This window comes from Vipera ursinii, assembly GCF_947247035.1.
Source record: "Vipera ursinii genome assembly, chromosome: 3".
In the NCBI taxonomy this organism is placed as follows: Eukaryota; Metazoa; Chordata; class Lepidosauria; order Squamata; family Viperidae; genus Vipera; species Vipera ursinii.
The window spans coordinates 140,213,578-140,229,602 of NC_139516.1; the positions used below are offsets into that span (position 1 = coordinate 140,213,578).

The 16,025-nt window shown below is 42.8% G+C and overlaps 1 protein-coding gene across 2 annotated transcripts in view; it reads left to right on the plus strand.

Annotated features, from left to right (window-relative positions):
• Positions 1-2,606: 2,606 nt before the first annotated feature.
• The window catches only part of ZCCHC2 (zinc finger CCHC-type containing 2), a 34,942-nt gene continuing 21,523 nt past the window's right edge, over positions 2,607-16,025 (plus strand). For both annotated transcript variants that reach the window (XM_083357848.1, XM_083357849.1), the window contains exons 1-4: positions 2,607-3,929; positions 9,662-9,767; positions 10,420-10,496; positions 13,283-13,354. In XM_083357848.1, the coding sequence (XP_083213974.1) occupies positions 2,922-3,929; positions 9,662-9,767; positions 10,420-10,496; positions 13,283-13,354 (1,263 nt within the window). In that variant the 5' untranslated portion in view covers positions 2,607-2,921. The remainder of the gene's footprint in view (positions 3,930-9,661; positions 9,768-10,419; positions 10,497-13,282; positions 13,355-16,025) is intronic.

The following is a 16,025-nucleotide window of genomic DNA, read 5'->3' on the forward strand; positions in this document are numbered from 1 at the left end:
CCCATTTGTTTGGTTTCTTTATGTCACATTTAACTATTCCCAGACTTCTGCTGGTTAAAATCTAATATCCCTGCAGTTTACCAAGACTTGCTGCAGTTTTACTGAATCCACCATTTGCAGTTCTGCAGCCTAGTTTTTTGACATCTAATTCTGGAATGTTCTTCCAATTGGTTTACTCACTTTTTTTTTCAAATGAAAGTCAAGCAGTATTGTGTGGGTGAATTTTAATTCACAACTTGATTTGTTTCTCATTGATGTCTGCATATATTTTACTGCTGCTTTTGTGTTACGATTTTTTATTTTGTGACAAAGCACTGAAAAACATTTTTCTGTGGACCAGACTACATGAGACAATAATGCAAAATAGGTAGATCAGTATCAAGCCAATGGATGTGGCCAGGATTTTCATTTTTGTTTCTTATTTACTGGAAGAATTAGTAGACAGTATGCAGTATTGTCTGTTTGGGGCTTATGTGACATTTTTGTATGTTTCTCCTCAAACAAAAGAGCTGCCAATTTTCAACATTCCTAGTCAAAGAAATTTTGGAAGTTTCAGAAAAGGGGCTTGGAGATACATGCCCCTGAGGCTGTTGGCTACCATTTCTGCTTTAATTAGCAGATTCTTGGGGAAATTTAGGGCTAGATGACATTTTTCACACTAGGCCTTCTGTAACAATTTGATTTTCTGATCTATACTAAATGATAACAGTTGTCTAAGAGCTACACAACAGTGATGTGGCAGCCAGTGAGTTCTTGGCTAAATACACATCACAGATTGGATGAAAATAGGATGATGCCCATGAAAGCTAATATCACAGTATTTTGAGTCCTTTAGATCAGTGCTTAACTTCAGCAGCTTTAAAATGTATACTCCCAGAATTCCCTAGCCATCATGCTGGCTGGGGAATTACGGATTGGAAGTCTACAGTTAAAAGTTGATAAATTTGACAATCACTCGTTTTAGATGAATAATTTCTTGAGCTAAGAACAAAAAGGCATTTTGTAATTATTCCATCCCTCTCATCAGTGATTTTCTATAGGGTGGGGTGGGTAATGGGCAAAGCATGTGTATTGTAAGATTTCAGCTGGATGCATACAGCACCTGTTTGACTAATTTGTAATTCAGTGTGATGCTGATCCCGGCCTACATAATCATGGTTAATTTAACTATAAACATTTGTGCACATACCATTAACAACTAGTTTCAGGCAACACACTGGGCCACGTTATTTGCTTATGTTTTCATATTCTGAATTTAACTGTTATTAGTTTAGACATTATGCAACCACAGCAAGACCTGCTGAAGAGGTTTTACATGTGGGAAGCACAATTAACAAATAAAAAGGAGCAACCTTCTTGTTCTCTGATGGAGTAACATTCTAGGAATAATACTGGCTAAACAATCTAGGGAATTGTTATCCCATTGATCTGGATGGCAGCAGGCAGGAAAATGCTTCTCTAACCTAAATACTCAAGTTAGAAATGATTTTAGTATATTATCTAAATTAGGTATTGTGGCATGGTGGATGCTTACTAAATTTGGGGGCCGTTTTTGTGATATCCTAGAGTTTTGGGGAATAACCGCAGAATCCTAGCTGTTCCATGTAAACATGACTATTGTTCCATGTAAACATGACTATTGCATGCTTAAACTGACTTTGTGGTTTGTATAATCAACTAACCCATGACTAATTGAAACATGACTGACTTACTATTTATTTATTTATTTATTTATTTATTTATTATTGATTGATTGATTGATTGATGGGATTTGTATGCCGCCCTATCTCCCAAAGGACTCAGGGCAGCTAACGATGATAAAAACACAAAATACAAACATTAAAAGGTATTAAATCAAATTATCCCATAAATAGTCCAATTAAAAACACAATAAAACAAAATCAAGAAAACCTCCCTTCCATCAGTCCAGGTCGGCCTGTTGAAAAAGCCATGTTTTAAGGTCGCGACGAAATGAACGGAGATCCGGGGCCATCCGGAGCTCCAAGGGGAGTTGATATAAATGGAATTAAAATAAAAAAATAAATAAAAATAAAATACACCGGATGAAATGTGAAACCTATTTCAGTTTAAACCCCTAATCCAGGGGTAGACAACCTCGGCTCTTTTATGACTCATGGACTTCAACTCCCAGAATTCCTGAGCCAGCCAAGCTGGCTCAGGAATTCTGGGAGTTGAAGTCCATGAGTCATAAAAGAGCCGAGGTTGCCTACCCCTGCCCTAATCAGATGATGGATACAAATATAGGCTGCAAACATGACCCACAGCCGATTGCGAAAAGGAGATGACTTAAGACAGCCCAGCGCTTTGGCGGGTCCCAGCGGGACGCTCCCCCGCCGAGGCCACGAGACCTCCCGAAGGCCCTCGGAACTACGCGCAGTGACGCAATGGGCGAACCCGCCCCCGATTGGCCGCGGCGGAATGTTCCACTTCGATTTCGTCCTCTCTCTTGCCTCTTTCGCCGATTTCCCCCCCCTCCCCTCCCCGCCTCCGTTGAACTCTCCCGCCCGTTCTCCCTCCCAACCCCGCTTCACACTTTTCTTCGCTGGGGGGGTGGGGGTGAAAAAGGAGAATTCTCGTCGAGCGACGAGGGTGACTTGCGCAGTCCGGCCCGTTCTCCCTTTCGCTCCTTCGCTGACCCCGCCCGCGAGGTCTTGGCGCGCCGCTTCAGCGGCTGACGAGAGGAACGGCGGCCGCCATTGCCTCCTTCCCAGCCAGCGCCGTTGCAAAGTTACCCCCGTCCTCCTCCCGCCGCCCTTCCTCGGCTGGCACCAGGGCTTCCTCTCTAAAGGGCGGCGGGAGGGGAAGGCGATGAGCGGCGGCGGCGACGGCTCTTGACCACCCCGCTGGCGGCGCTGAGTCCGCCCAGTTCCCGCCCTTTCCCGTCCTCCTCCGCCTCGAGGATGCTGAAGATGAAGCTGCCGGCGAAGCAGCCCCCGCAACGGCAACCGACGAGCCGTAAAAGGGCGGAGGGAGACGAGGCGGGAGCGGCCGCCGGAATCCCGCTGCGGCTCCACGGCAGCTGCGGGGGCGGAGGCCTAACCAATCAGCCGCCACGCAGCCAAGCGGGATCCGGGGCGATGGTGGCCCCGGGCGCCGCAGGATCTCCGGCGGCTCTCCGCTGCCTCTGCGGCTGCTCGGCCGGAGGTGGGGCCCGCGAAGCCGTCTACGAGTGGTTCGGCCTGGCCCTGGGCTCGGCTCAGCGGCTGGAGTTCGCCGTCGGGCTGCTCGACTTGCTCAACCCGCTGGAGTTGCGCTTCCTGGGCTCCTGCCTGGAGGAGCTGGCTCGAAAGGACTACCATTGCCTGCGGGACTCGGAGGCCAAAGCTAACGGCGGGGGCGCCGCCGCTTCGGGAACCGCCGCCGCTGCCCCGGCGGGAAGCAATGCCGGAGGCAGCCGGGAGCCGCCGCAGCTGCTCACGACGCCGCCGCCGCCGTCTTCTCCTCCCGGGGCTGCGGCGGCTGGTTCCCCCCCTCCGTCGGCTCCTCTGCTCGCCTTGGGCGGCAGCGACTTCCGCGACCCGGCGGTGCGGTCCAAGCTCATCGTCTATCTGGCCCTGCTGGGATCCGAGAACCGCGAGGCTGCCAGCCGCCTCCATCGCCTGCTGCCCCGTGTGGATGCCATCTTGCAGAGCTGCCGGTCGCTTGGGCCCCCGCACCCGGGAAGGAAAGGAGTGGGGGAGGAGGAGGAGGAAGAGGAGGAGGCCCAGGCCGCCTTAGCTGGACCGGAGACGGCGGGCCTGGGGCTGGTGGCTCAAGAGGAGCTCTTGCTCCTTTTCACCATGGCTTCTTTGCACCCGGCCTTCTCTTTCCATCAGAGAGTCACGTTCAGAGAGCACTTGGAACGGCTGCGGAGAGCCCTCTGCCGGGATGAAGACGAGGTGGAGGGGTTCACTTGCCGGGGATCACGGGTAAGGGCATCCCTTCCACATTCACACCACACACACACACTGCAGCCCTTCTCACGTTTAATCGGTAGTCACGAATGAGCTCTTTCAGAAAGTGTCTTTGTTGCTGCTTCTACCTGCTATAATACACACACACACACACACACACACTTTGATAACACAGCTTCCATCTTCACTTGCGGGGGGGGGGGGGGTCACGGGTAAGGGCATCCCTTACACACACACACACACACACACACACACACACAGCAGCCCTTCTCAGGTTGGTAGTCACGAATGAGCTCTTTCAGAAAGTGTTGCTGCTTCTACCTGCTATTATACACACACACACACTGCAGCCCTTCTCACGTTTAATCGGTAGTCACGAATGAGCTCTTTCAGAAAGTGTCTTTGTTGCTGCTTCTACCTGCTATAATACACACACACACACACACACACTTTGATAACACAGCTTCCATCTTCACTTGCGGGGGGGGGGGTGTCACGGGTAAGGGCATCCCTTACACACACACACACACACACACACACACACACACAGCAGCCCTTCTCAGGTTGGTAGTCACGAATGAGCTCTTTCAGAAAGTGTTGCTGCTTCTACCTGCTATTATACACACACACACACTGCAGCCCTTCTCACGTTTAATCGGTAGTCACGAATGAGCTCTTTCAGAAAGTGTCATTGTTGCTGCTTCTACCTGCTATAATACACACACACACACACACACACACACACACACTTTGATAACACAGCTTCCATCTTCACTTGCGGGGGGGGGGGGGGGGTCACGGGTAAGGGCATCCCTTACACACACACACACACACACACACACAGAGCAGCCCTTCTCAGGTTGGTAGTCACAATGAGCTCTTTCAGAAAGTGTTGCTGCTTCTACCTGCTATTATACACACACACACACACACACACACACACACACACACACACACACTGCAGCCCTTCTCACGTTTAATCGGTAGTCAAGAATGAGCTCTTTCAGAAAGTGTCTTTGTTGCTGCTTCTACCTGCTATAATACACACACACACACTCACTCACTTTGATAACACAGCTTCCATCTTCCTCATCCAGAATGGGTTAACAGCAACACAGACTAAAGAATTGTAATGCCTCCCATCCAGAGGAAACTTGTTTGGGGAAGGCCAGTTGAGAAGCATCAACTAAAGGCTGTTTCCTCATCCTTTCTAAGAACTCCTGTGGGTTTTGTTTTGCTTTGCTTTGACCTGTTTGTAAGGTAATGCACAAACAGGATTAGTTTACAGCATTTAATAACATAATCCGTTGGTAAGGAAGAAGCTGGTTTGGTGAGCTCTTTCCCCATGACTTACTAACTTAAATCTGGAGATCTCTCACCACCTGTATTTAGGGGACATAAAAGTTAATAATGTCACCTTCAGCACTTCATATCACAATAAAAGTAGAGATGGGGCCAGCCCAATTTCACTTGGTCATTTGGGGTTGTTGTGAGCATGCCCCTTCACCTTCTGGTTTGCTGGCTACTAATTTTCAGTGCCATTTGCCTTTTGCATGGTCTGTCTTCCCAATGTATTAAACAATAATCTTTTACAAATCCTGCCAGACCTGATAACAGATCTCTGGGCTGCCAAAGATTATAGTTATGAAAACATAAGTGGGGGAAGGGCTGTAATTTGTTGATTCTTCTGTCCTTTGGGTGTGTTTTTTATATAGTAATTTTATTAAAAATAATTAAAAAGATAAAAACTAATACAACCCATAAAAGAAAAAGTGCAGAAAAGAAAAAAATGTAAGGGAAAATATATGAAGAAATGGCTTCCCCCTTCATCACAAGTTTAAACACTTTTAATAACTTACGACTTTTTTAAAATAAATAATCTCTTCTTCCCATATCTTATCTAAAAATAAATCCTTAAAGCTTCATCATTTTTTTCTTTGACCCTTCTCACAAAAATTTTAAAAGCTTTAGCAAGACTCTTTGTAAATCAACATAGGAAAATTGCCTAGGTTACCCTATTGGTTTGTTATTTGTATATTGTTTTTAATTATTAAGACTTTGGCCATCTTCTTTTGTATGTGCGGTGTACCATCTTTTTCCATATCATTTCTGTAGACTGTTATTTTTAAATCCACTTTCAGAGAGTCTCAGTCTTGTCACATATAACTTGCTCCTCTTTTATAATATTTTTAAACAGTGTCTACAGAGGCTTACACCCTCTGAGTTCATTGTTCAAAAACATCCTTCAATATGTCCAGTGTTAAATATTCTGCTTTGTTCTATATTAGTCAAATTACAGAGGTTTTGTTCCTTACCTGTAATCTTCAGTTTCTTCTAGATCCCTCTAGAGTCCAACCTTCAAGGTGTCACCCTATCATGTTTTCTGAAAAGCAGTCAATAAGTGATTAGAAAAAGAAATACAAATCCAGTGTATTTTTTGAAGGCACCAATCATGGTTTCAGCAAGCTAATTATTCTCTCTTCTCCCAGAGCTGTAAACCTGCCAGAAACACTGTCTTACAGTTTCTTCATGAGGAGCAACTAAAAGGGGAGAGGGAATGGTTCCGTGTGAGTGGTGGGCATGCACACGCAGCTCCATTCGCACAAGTGGTGGGCACAAATGGAGCTGCGTGCACTTACACGCCTGCCGCATGCACAAGTAGACCTGTGTGCATGCACACACGCGCCCACCGCTTCTGCAGCCCACTTCGGAACGGGCCACAGCCCCCTCTTCTAAGGGATTTGTGTACTGCTGAGGAAAGAAAGGTGGAGGGAATAAACTCTTTTATTCCAGCCATCAAGGCAAAGGTGCTACTTCTGAACGCACTGAAAATGGATCCCTGTCCACAGATTTAGGTGCTGCAGCACTTAACCTATAAAGCCCTAAATGGCTTGGGTCCGGGATATTTGAGGGAACACCTACGGCTGGCATCAAGTTCCCTTCGTCCTGTGTGCTCCCACTTGGAGGCCCTTCTCAAGGTGCCGCCTGTAAAAGACTGCCGGCGGATAACACCCAGGGGGAGGGCCTTCTCAGTGGGTGCGCCTGTCCTGTGGAACCAGCTGCCCGTGGAGCTTAGGACTGCCCCCGACCTTCGGTCATTCCGCCGGGACCTGAAGACCTGGCTCTTTGAGCTTTCCGGCCTAGGCTGAGAGGGTTTTTTTTTCCCCTCAGGGATCAAATTTAATTATTTTAACTGTTTTTAACTCTTGTATTGTATTGATGTTTTTAAATAGTTTGTAAACCGCCCTGAGTCCTACGGGAAAAGGGCGGTATATAAATTCAATAAACTTAAACTTTAACTTAAACCTACAGTGGTTGACCAATTTTGCTGGCAGCAAATGAAGTCTTTACCGTTATCAGTTCTCCAATTCCATGAGTTTACCTGCTTCTCTCTTCTTAAATGTCTGCCACTCCTGTTGTGGTGACTGTTCTGTTCTTCAGTCTGCATTCTTGCAATAAAAGTTTTCCTCTTATAAAGTGCTCAGGGCAGGGTCCACCCAACTGTGAAATTAGATACTGGAGTGGCTAATCTGTAGGAAGGATGAGTTTGGGCTAAAGAGCCATTTTAACCATTTGTCTATTCCCAATGGGAATAGAAATGGTTCTTTTAATCATACCCTTGGGAAAAATGGTATCCTGAATGGATTAGTCACTAGAGTATCTAATACAGACCTGGGCATTTTACAGCCTGCGGGCAATCCCAGGGTGGAGCTGCGTGTCAGGCAGCAGCAGTCCTCCGCAACAGTCCCAGTTTCTCAAGTGGCCCCTTGAGAAAATTAATTGCACACCCCTATCTAATGGGTAATGAAAGAAGGGCAAAGGAAGTATTTAGGCAAGTAGATAAATAGGTACTAGTTTGGTGGGAAGGTAACAGCGCTCCATGCACCTCGGCTTGTAATCATGCTGACCACATGACCATTGAAAATATCTTTAGACAATGCTGGCTCCCTTAGCTAAAAAACTGAGATGAGCAGCGCCCCCTAGAGTCAGAAATGACTGGACGAGGGAAGCCTTTTATCTTTTCTTTATTTTTAATGCGGGCAGAATCTCTATTTTGCTTTAATGGTGAAGGAGAGTAGTAGTCAAAATATTTTTGTAGATAGGATTTATTTAAACTGGAATACTTTTCTTTAGGCTCCCACACTGTAAAACTTCATTCTAAAGCAGAACAGCCTAGTGTTAATCTTGTTGCTTATGTTTTTGATAGTATGGAATAATTAAAAGAAAATAAATGTTGGCAGCCTTCAGTATCTGTTGATTATAAGTGGAAGTGTATTTGCTATTTTAAAGTTAAAAGTCAGTTTCATGTATTCCTACACGGTGGAGATTGCGGAAAGTTTAATTGCTGTTTCTCAGAGCCTTTGTCACCAGAAAATGTTTATTTTAGGGTAACATTTCTGATGAATAGATCTGGTGTCCTTTCATAAAAATAGAAGAAGTTGAGACTATTCTTTATTTATTTGATAAGTGTCTTGGAAGCTTCCTATTTAGTTATTAGTTTTACATAGCTGCTCATCTCACATAGTATGATTCTTGATAGCTGATACATTGAAAACACCAATGCAGTAAGAAGTTTGCATTGTTTAGTTTACAAAAACTGAATAAATAAAAACACTTTGAAAAGCGAAAAGAAAAGTAGCTACCAAAGCTAAAACCAGCCAAAACAAATACATATAACTCATCCACTCAATTGCCTCCTAACCCCCACACCTGAGAGAAAAGCCAATCTTAACGGCTTTACAAAAGACCAGTGGGATTGGTGCTAATCTAATCTCAGCAAGAATGATGCTCCAAAGGGCAGATGCTGCTACAGACAAGACATATTCCTAGGTTTTGCCAGATGACACCCTTTCGCCAGATCTATCCCTTTTGTAGGTAGAGATAGAATGTCCCTTAAATATCCTGGTCTCATGCCATGATGTTGATTTAAAGGATTCCATATTTTGTAACGGTACCAGCTAGCTGATAATGTCAGATTTATTTGGATTCCTATATATTTGATTCCCAAGTTGCAATATTATTGATTTTAAAAGATGCAAAACACCTCTGCACAAGCTTCCATGAATAAAAAGTGATAAGCATTGCTGTCAAAGATACCAACACCTACAAACCATAGAGATGAAGTAGTAAGACACAGCTTAAGTTTTGAAATGTGTAGTAGTCTATCATTCTCCTTAAGCAAACCATTCTTGTTAAGAGTAGTAATTGAATGAAAGGAGAAATAAACATGGACTGATAATTAATAGATGAGAGTACAAACACACACACACACACACACACAATGTGTCCTCCGAAGTTTCTAGAGTAGATCATAAATGTTAAAAGTTTAGTGGGGAAACATAGTTTTTTTTTACCTTAAGTTCATAAGGTTTTTTTTAAAGGAAAACGAGCAAAATCCCTAAAAGATATGAGCTGTTGCTGTCTGTATATTTTATATAGCACTGAAGATTAGCATAGGATAGGTTTCATTTTTTTCTAAAAATGCTTTTTAATACACTGCCAGTATAATGGAAAAGAATAAGCATTGAATTTGCTACACAAATGATGTACATGGCAAACTAAAGTTTCTGGGTAAAGATGTTTTGACAACATTTCAACTTACGGTAAGTATTTCATCTTAATTTTGTGGGATTCAAGTAGGGAGTGAAAAATACCTGAAACTTTAAGATTACAGCATTTTGATTTTTTGTATTGTTAAAAGTGATAACATTTATATGTAACACTGATTTTTCTTTCCTTCAATTTAGAACTTTTCCCATAACTGCATGCCAACCAGCGAAAGCAGTTCACTTGAACAAAGGGCAGCAGTTCATGATAAACTTATGGTAGCCACTCACAGATCACAGCAAGAAGGTATTTCAATATATTTATGTCTTGAAAAGCTTCACTTCTAGGAAAATTGTTTATCATATTATTACAAACTAGCTGTGATAAGTATACAACTAATATCTGGTAAACTTGTAGTTTCTTCCAATCTTTGTACCTGGTGAAATGAGTGAGAACATTTAATAATTATTAGCATTCCACTAACTCTTTAGGAGGCCAGAAGCAAAAGTATTCATTTGCGTTGTTGAATCTATGTTAACTATTTCAGGGATAACATATATTTAGTAACTGAGTCCTATGTTATATCCAGTCTTACATGAGAAGACTTTCATTCCACGTACTCAGATTTGTTTCATACACTTGGACTGCTCAAAGCAATCACGGAATGGATAATACTGTGGGGAAGACCTTCAGTGCAGTGACCCAGTTGCTGTTAATCCATAATTAAGGATAATTATGGATTATAATTGTAATTAAGGAATTATAAAACTGAAAGGGTAGAAGCAAATTGACATTCCATTGATCTCTTGAAATTTATTAAAAATCTAAATTTCTAGTTATAGTTACACAATAGTAATAGTAATAAATGTCTAGTAACACAATGGCCAAATAAGTGAAAAAGATATATCTTACACAGCACTGTGAATTACTGATTGTGTTTTGTTTTCTTTATTTTCAGCTGTACACATTCAGAAAATAATGCTTAAAGGAGTACCTAGGAAAAGATCTGATAAACATTTGGAGTATACTTTCAAAGTAAGTTATCTACGGTATCTGATGGTCACATCTCTGTAATTAAAAATTACATGGGATCTAAAAAAAACTGATTCATGCATGCATTAGTCATAATGGTAAATCATAGTTTAGTGCCATGATTAACAAGGAGCCTATTAAAATGCTCGACTTGCATGCTGCTCAATTTTCTTTTCACATAGCTGGTAGGAGAAATAAAACAAATTTATCTGTCCCAGAATAAGGACATTAAATATGAATAATAGATAAAATTTGTGAATGAAACAAAGACATTTATCTGCGTTTTAGATTCATAAGGGTCCAAAAGTTGGTTTGTTCTTGTAATATTAAAAATTAAATTTAACAAGATTAAACATGGGGAGATTTAGGACCAGTAAATAAGGAATGGAGGGTCATTTTGTTGTAATGATTCAAGTGTCAAGCTAAAAATCAGGAGACTGAGTTCCCGCCTTATGCTCAAAGCCAGATGGATGATCTAGTCACTTTCTCTCAGCCCTAGGAGGGCAGCAATGGCAAAACTACTTGTCAAAACTACTGCCAGAAAACCTGCTTGGACTTGTTCAGGTAGTGTTCAAGAATAGGACATGATTGAATGGAATAATTATTTATTTATTTATTTATTTAGTTACATTTATATACCGCCCTATTCCCTGAGGACTCAGGGCGGTTTACAGAGAATTAAAAAATCCACCATACAAAAGTTAAAAAACCAAATTAAAAAAATATTAAATTGACCCTGTATACTTAAAACCCCAATTAAAAATTTCTCCTCAGCCTGGGCCTGAGAGCTCAAAGAGCCAGGTCTTCAGGCCCCGGCAGAATGATCGGAGGTCGGGGGCAGTCCTCAGCTCCACCGGCAGCTGGTTCCAGAGGGCAGGCGCTCCCACTGAGAAGGCCCTATCCCTGGGTGTCACCCGCCGGCAATCTCTCACCGACGGCACCCTGAGCAGACCCTCCCTGTGGGAGCGCACTGGGTGAAGGGCGTTTGATGCCGGCAGCAGGTGTTCCCTCAAATAGCCCGGACCCAGGCCATGTAGGGCTTTATAGGTAATAACCAGCACCTTGAATTTCACCCGGAGGGCAACCGGAAGCCAATGCAGCTCGCGGAGTAGTGTTACATGGGAGTATCGGGAGACCCCCATTACAACTCGCGCGGCCGCATTCTGCACCAGTTGAAGCCTCCAAGTGGTCTTCAAGGGCAGCCCCATGTAGAGAGCGTTACAGTAGTCCAAACGGGAGGTCACAAGCGCATGAGTAACTGTGCGTAGGGCGTCTCGGTCCAGATAGGGACGCAACTGGCGCACCAGGCGAACCTGTGCAAAAGCCCCCCTGGTCACGGCTCCTATGTGGTCTTCAAAATTGAGCCGTCAGTCCAGGAGGACGCCCAAGTTGCGAGCCCTATCAACGGGGGGTAACACCTCACCCCCCATCGTTAGAGGTGGAATAAGTTGGTTAACCCGAGATGCCGATATGCACAGCCACTCAGTCTTGGCGGGATTGAGACGAAGCCTGTTTCTCCCCATCCAGACCTGAACCGCCTCCAGGCACCGGGACATCACGGAGAGGGCATCGCTGGGTTGGTTCGGGGTGGAAAGAAAAAGTTGGGTATCATCAGCGTACTGGTGATACCCCACCCCGAAACCACGAATGATCTCGCCCAGCGGCTTCATATAGATGTTGAACAGGAGAGGCGAGAGGACCGACCCCTGAGGAACTCCACAAATGAGAGACCTCGGGGCGGATCTCTGCCCTCCTGTCAACACCGACTGCGAGCGGCCCTGGAGGTAGGAGGAGAACCACCGTAAAACGGTGCCTCCCACTCCCAACCCCCTGAGACGCCGCAGCAGGATACCATGGTCGATGGTATCGAAAGCCGCAGAGAGATCTAATAGGACCAGGACAGAGGAGCAACCCCTGTCCCTGGCCCTCCAGAGATCATTCACCAGCGCGACCAATGCCGTCTCCGTGCTGTGTCCGGGCCTGAAGCCCGATTGGTACGGGTCCAGATAATCATAAAAAAATAAAAAAATGAATGGATAAGCTGTGGAATGTTTTTGTCATTACACGTAGTGACGATCACTAGTTTAGATAATCCTAAAGGGAGATTAAATAAACTCATGGGGGTCTTAAATGTTGCTAACTACCCCTGGAAGTATGGCCCAGGATTAACAGTAACCTCTGAAATTAGCATAGCTACTTGAGATCAGCAGCAGAGAAAGGCTATCCATGGTTGTGAACTTCCTGAATACACCAGACTGGTCACTTTCTGTTAAGACTGCTGGACTAAACAAGCTGTTGATTGGAACCAGTAGGAACCAATTTCTTAATTTTTCTAGTTTTTTGTTTCTAAAATCTGTCTTAGTTACTTAGTGTTTGAGTATGAAATACAGGTATTCCTCAATTTAGTGACCTTTTGAAATTACAAATGCACTGAAAAATGCGATTTATGACCATTGTTCATATTTACAACTGTTGCATCATCCCCATGATCAAAATTTGGAAGCTTGGCAGCTGGCATGTATTTATGACTGTTCCAGTATCTGCGACCCTTTGACAAGCAAAGTCAATGGGGAAGCCAGATTTACTTAACTGTGTTGCTAACAACAACTGCAGTGATTCACTTAACAACTGTGGCAAGAAATATAATAAAATGGGCAAATTCACTTAATAACTGTCTTGCTTTGCAGTGGAAATTTTGGGCTCAATTGTGGTGATAAATCGAAAAAACTACCTGTAGCTTAGTTTTATAGAAACAGAACTTTCAAGGATTTTTTTTCTTTTTCATTCAGGTAATCTGGTCTGATCATTCTGTATCCTCTGTAACAAAAACACATCAGGAACTACAAGAATTTCTCTTAAAGGTAAACATTCAAAGGCTTGTGCAATAAAGCTAGATGGCATGATGTTTTACTTCAGATTGCAATGGTAGATTGATTTTGATACGCCGCGTTGATCTGCTAATCTGTCAAAAAATTCATGTATTCAATTTCTAGACAAATATATACAGGTATTATTTCTTATGAAATATTAACCACGTATAACTGCTTAGGAAGCAATAAATTGTTTCTAGTGATACAGATATTGTTCTAGTTTCAGAAAATACTTTCTTCAACTTGTGCAAGGGTCAAATCAAACATTTTTATTCCACTTTTCACAAGTTATGAACATCACTCTATAATTTCATAAGGTTTCATCCTTGTGCTGATTTTGCTGGGTTGTTTTTTTTTTAAAAAATAACCCATCAGGAAATGTTGGGGTAGTTGGCAAAAAGTTATGAGTCAAATTGCACTACTGCGACCAATTGAAAACACAGAGGAGAAGGTACATTTCTGCTCATCCAGTTTACTTTTGATGAATATGATAACATAAATAGAGCCAAGTACCATTGTAGTTCAGCATTTTGTTACAGTGCTGACCATATGCTTCTGGACCAAAAATGCCCGTTTCCTGCCATTGTTCTCTTGCAATTGATGTTTGAAGACATGTACCCCAAATATAGATATAATACTAAGTTTTCAAAATTAATAGCCTCTGATAAACCTGTATTCCATGATTTTATTCATCACTCATTCAACTTAGAGGTCATCCACATGTACTGTGGGAATTAACTCCATGGATTAATTAAGTGCTTAATCTTCCGTTCAGTTTTTAACATCCTAATTTGTTTACTCTCATCCATACTTGCCAGTTCATTGTTTATCTATACTTCAAGATGAGTTACGAACAAGTTAAAAAGCACTGGTCCAGCACAGATTCCTAAATATATCTATTTCTTACTTCCCTCCATTAAGAAAATTACCATTTAACTTCTCTTTACTTTTCTTTAAAAAAAAGTTAGCAATTTATAATATATTTGAGTTCTCTTGTTCCATGACTGCTAATTTAATTGAGCATCTTTGAAGAACAACTTTGGCCAAGATGGTGCTTTTTTTTAAATGAGGTATATCTTATTAACAGTTCCATCCACATGCCTCTTAGTGCTCTTAAGTCTGCAGTATAAAGCTAGTGAGACAGGATTTACTTGATCAGAATTCATGTTGATTTACCTTAATTCTTGTTCTATATGTTTGCATTTGTGTGTGTTTTAATTAGGTTACCTACCATATGTACTAATCTCTCTGGAACAGATACTATGATTACTGGCCCTATAATTTTCCCAGATCTTCTTTTGAGTCCCTTTGAAAAATTGGTATCACAATGGCTACATTCCAGTCCTTTTGTTGCTTGAGCCCAGTTTGCAGGCCAAATAATTTATTTTTACTAGTAGTCAGCACTTTTGAGTTATTTAAGAATTCTTGGATGGATTCTATCAGGATTTGAGAGTTTGCTATTTGTATTCTCACAAGATGACTTAGAATTCAGGTAATTATGTTACCTTAGTTTACTTTTGAGGGGACGCAGTGGCTCAGTGGGTTAGGACGCTGAGCTTGTCGATCAGAAGGTCGGCAGTTTGGCGGGTCGAATCCCGAGTGCCGCGTAGCAGAGTGAGCGCCTGTTACTCGTCCCAGCTTCTGCCAGCCTAGCAGTTCGAAAGCATGTAAAAATGCAAGTAGAAAAATAGGGACCACTATGGGGAGAAGGTAACAGCGTTCCGTGCGCCTTTGGCGTCTAGTCATGCCGGCCACATGACCACGGAGACGTCCTCAGACAAGCGCTGGCTCTTCGGCTTTGAAACGGAGATGAGCACCGGCCCCTAGAGTCGGAAACGACTAGCACGCATGTGCGGGGGAACCCTTTACCTTTACCTTTTTAGTTTACTTTTGTTCTTCCAGTCTTCTCGCTCCTAAAAGTCAATATAAGCCTAGGTATCTATCCAATATTTTCTGTAGTAAAGATGGATAGAAATAAGTAATTCAGTTTCCCTGCCGGCTCCATACTGTCTTTGAGCATTCCTTTTATTCTGTCACACCTCTTCCGATCCCATCAGGACAAGCTTCTATATAAAAATGAACAAGCACCACACTCACGGGCACTGATGATGTTACATAATTGGATAGTGAAATGTTTGCAAGTGAACAGCCAAGCTCAGAGGGCATCAAGGGCTCCACATCAAATATATTTTTCAAAGCGATTCTCTTTGATATTGGTTGCATGCTGCTCAGATTCTCTCTCTGTATGTATACCCTCTTGTCATCTTAACGTATCTTCTGACAAAACAATGTATGTTTTGCTCCTTTTTGGGTTTTCATTGGGACAGGCTTTTTGATTTCTTCACATTAATTAGGCCAGATGTTGCCACTGTGGTGATTCTGTAAAAGTATTCCGCTTTCCAATATTTTATGGATTCATAATATAAAGAACAACACCACTATTTGTGTCTTTCCTTGTATTTTCTCTTAGGTTGGATTCAGGAATGACTGGATTCTACTCTGTTCCACCTAGTTTCTGTTTACCCATTATATCTATGTTTTTGTTTACAATCATATAATTTCTTCATCTTGGCTCAGAGACTTGCAGCACTGACATAGAAACATATATATAATGTTCAAATGCTTTTGGCATTTGGTTCAGCTTGTCCTAGAATGTTCCTCC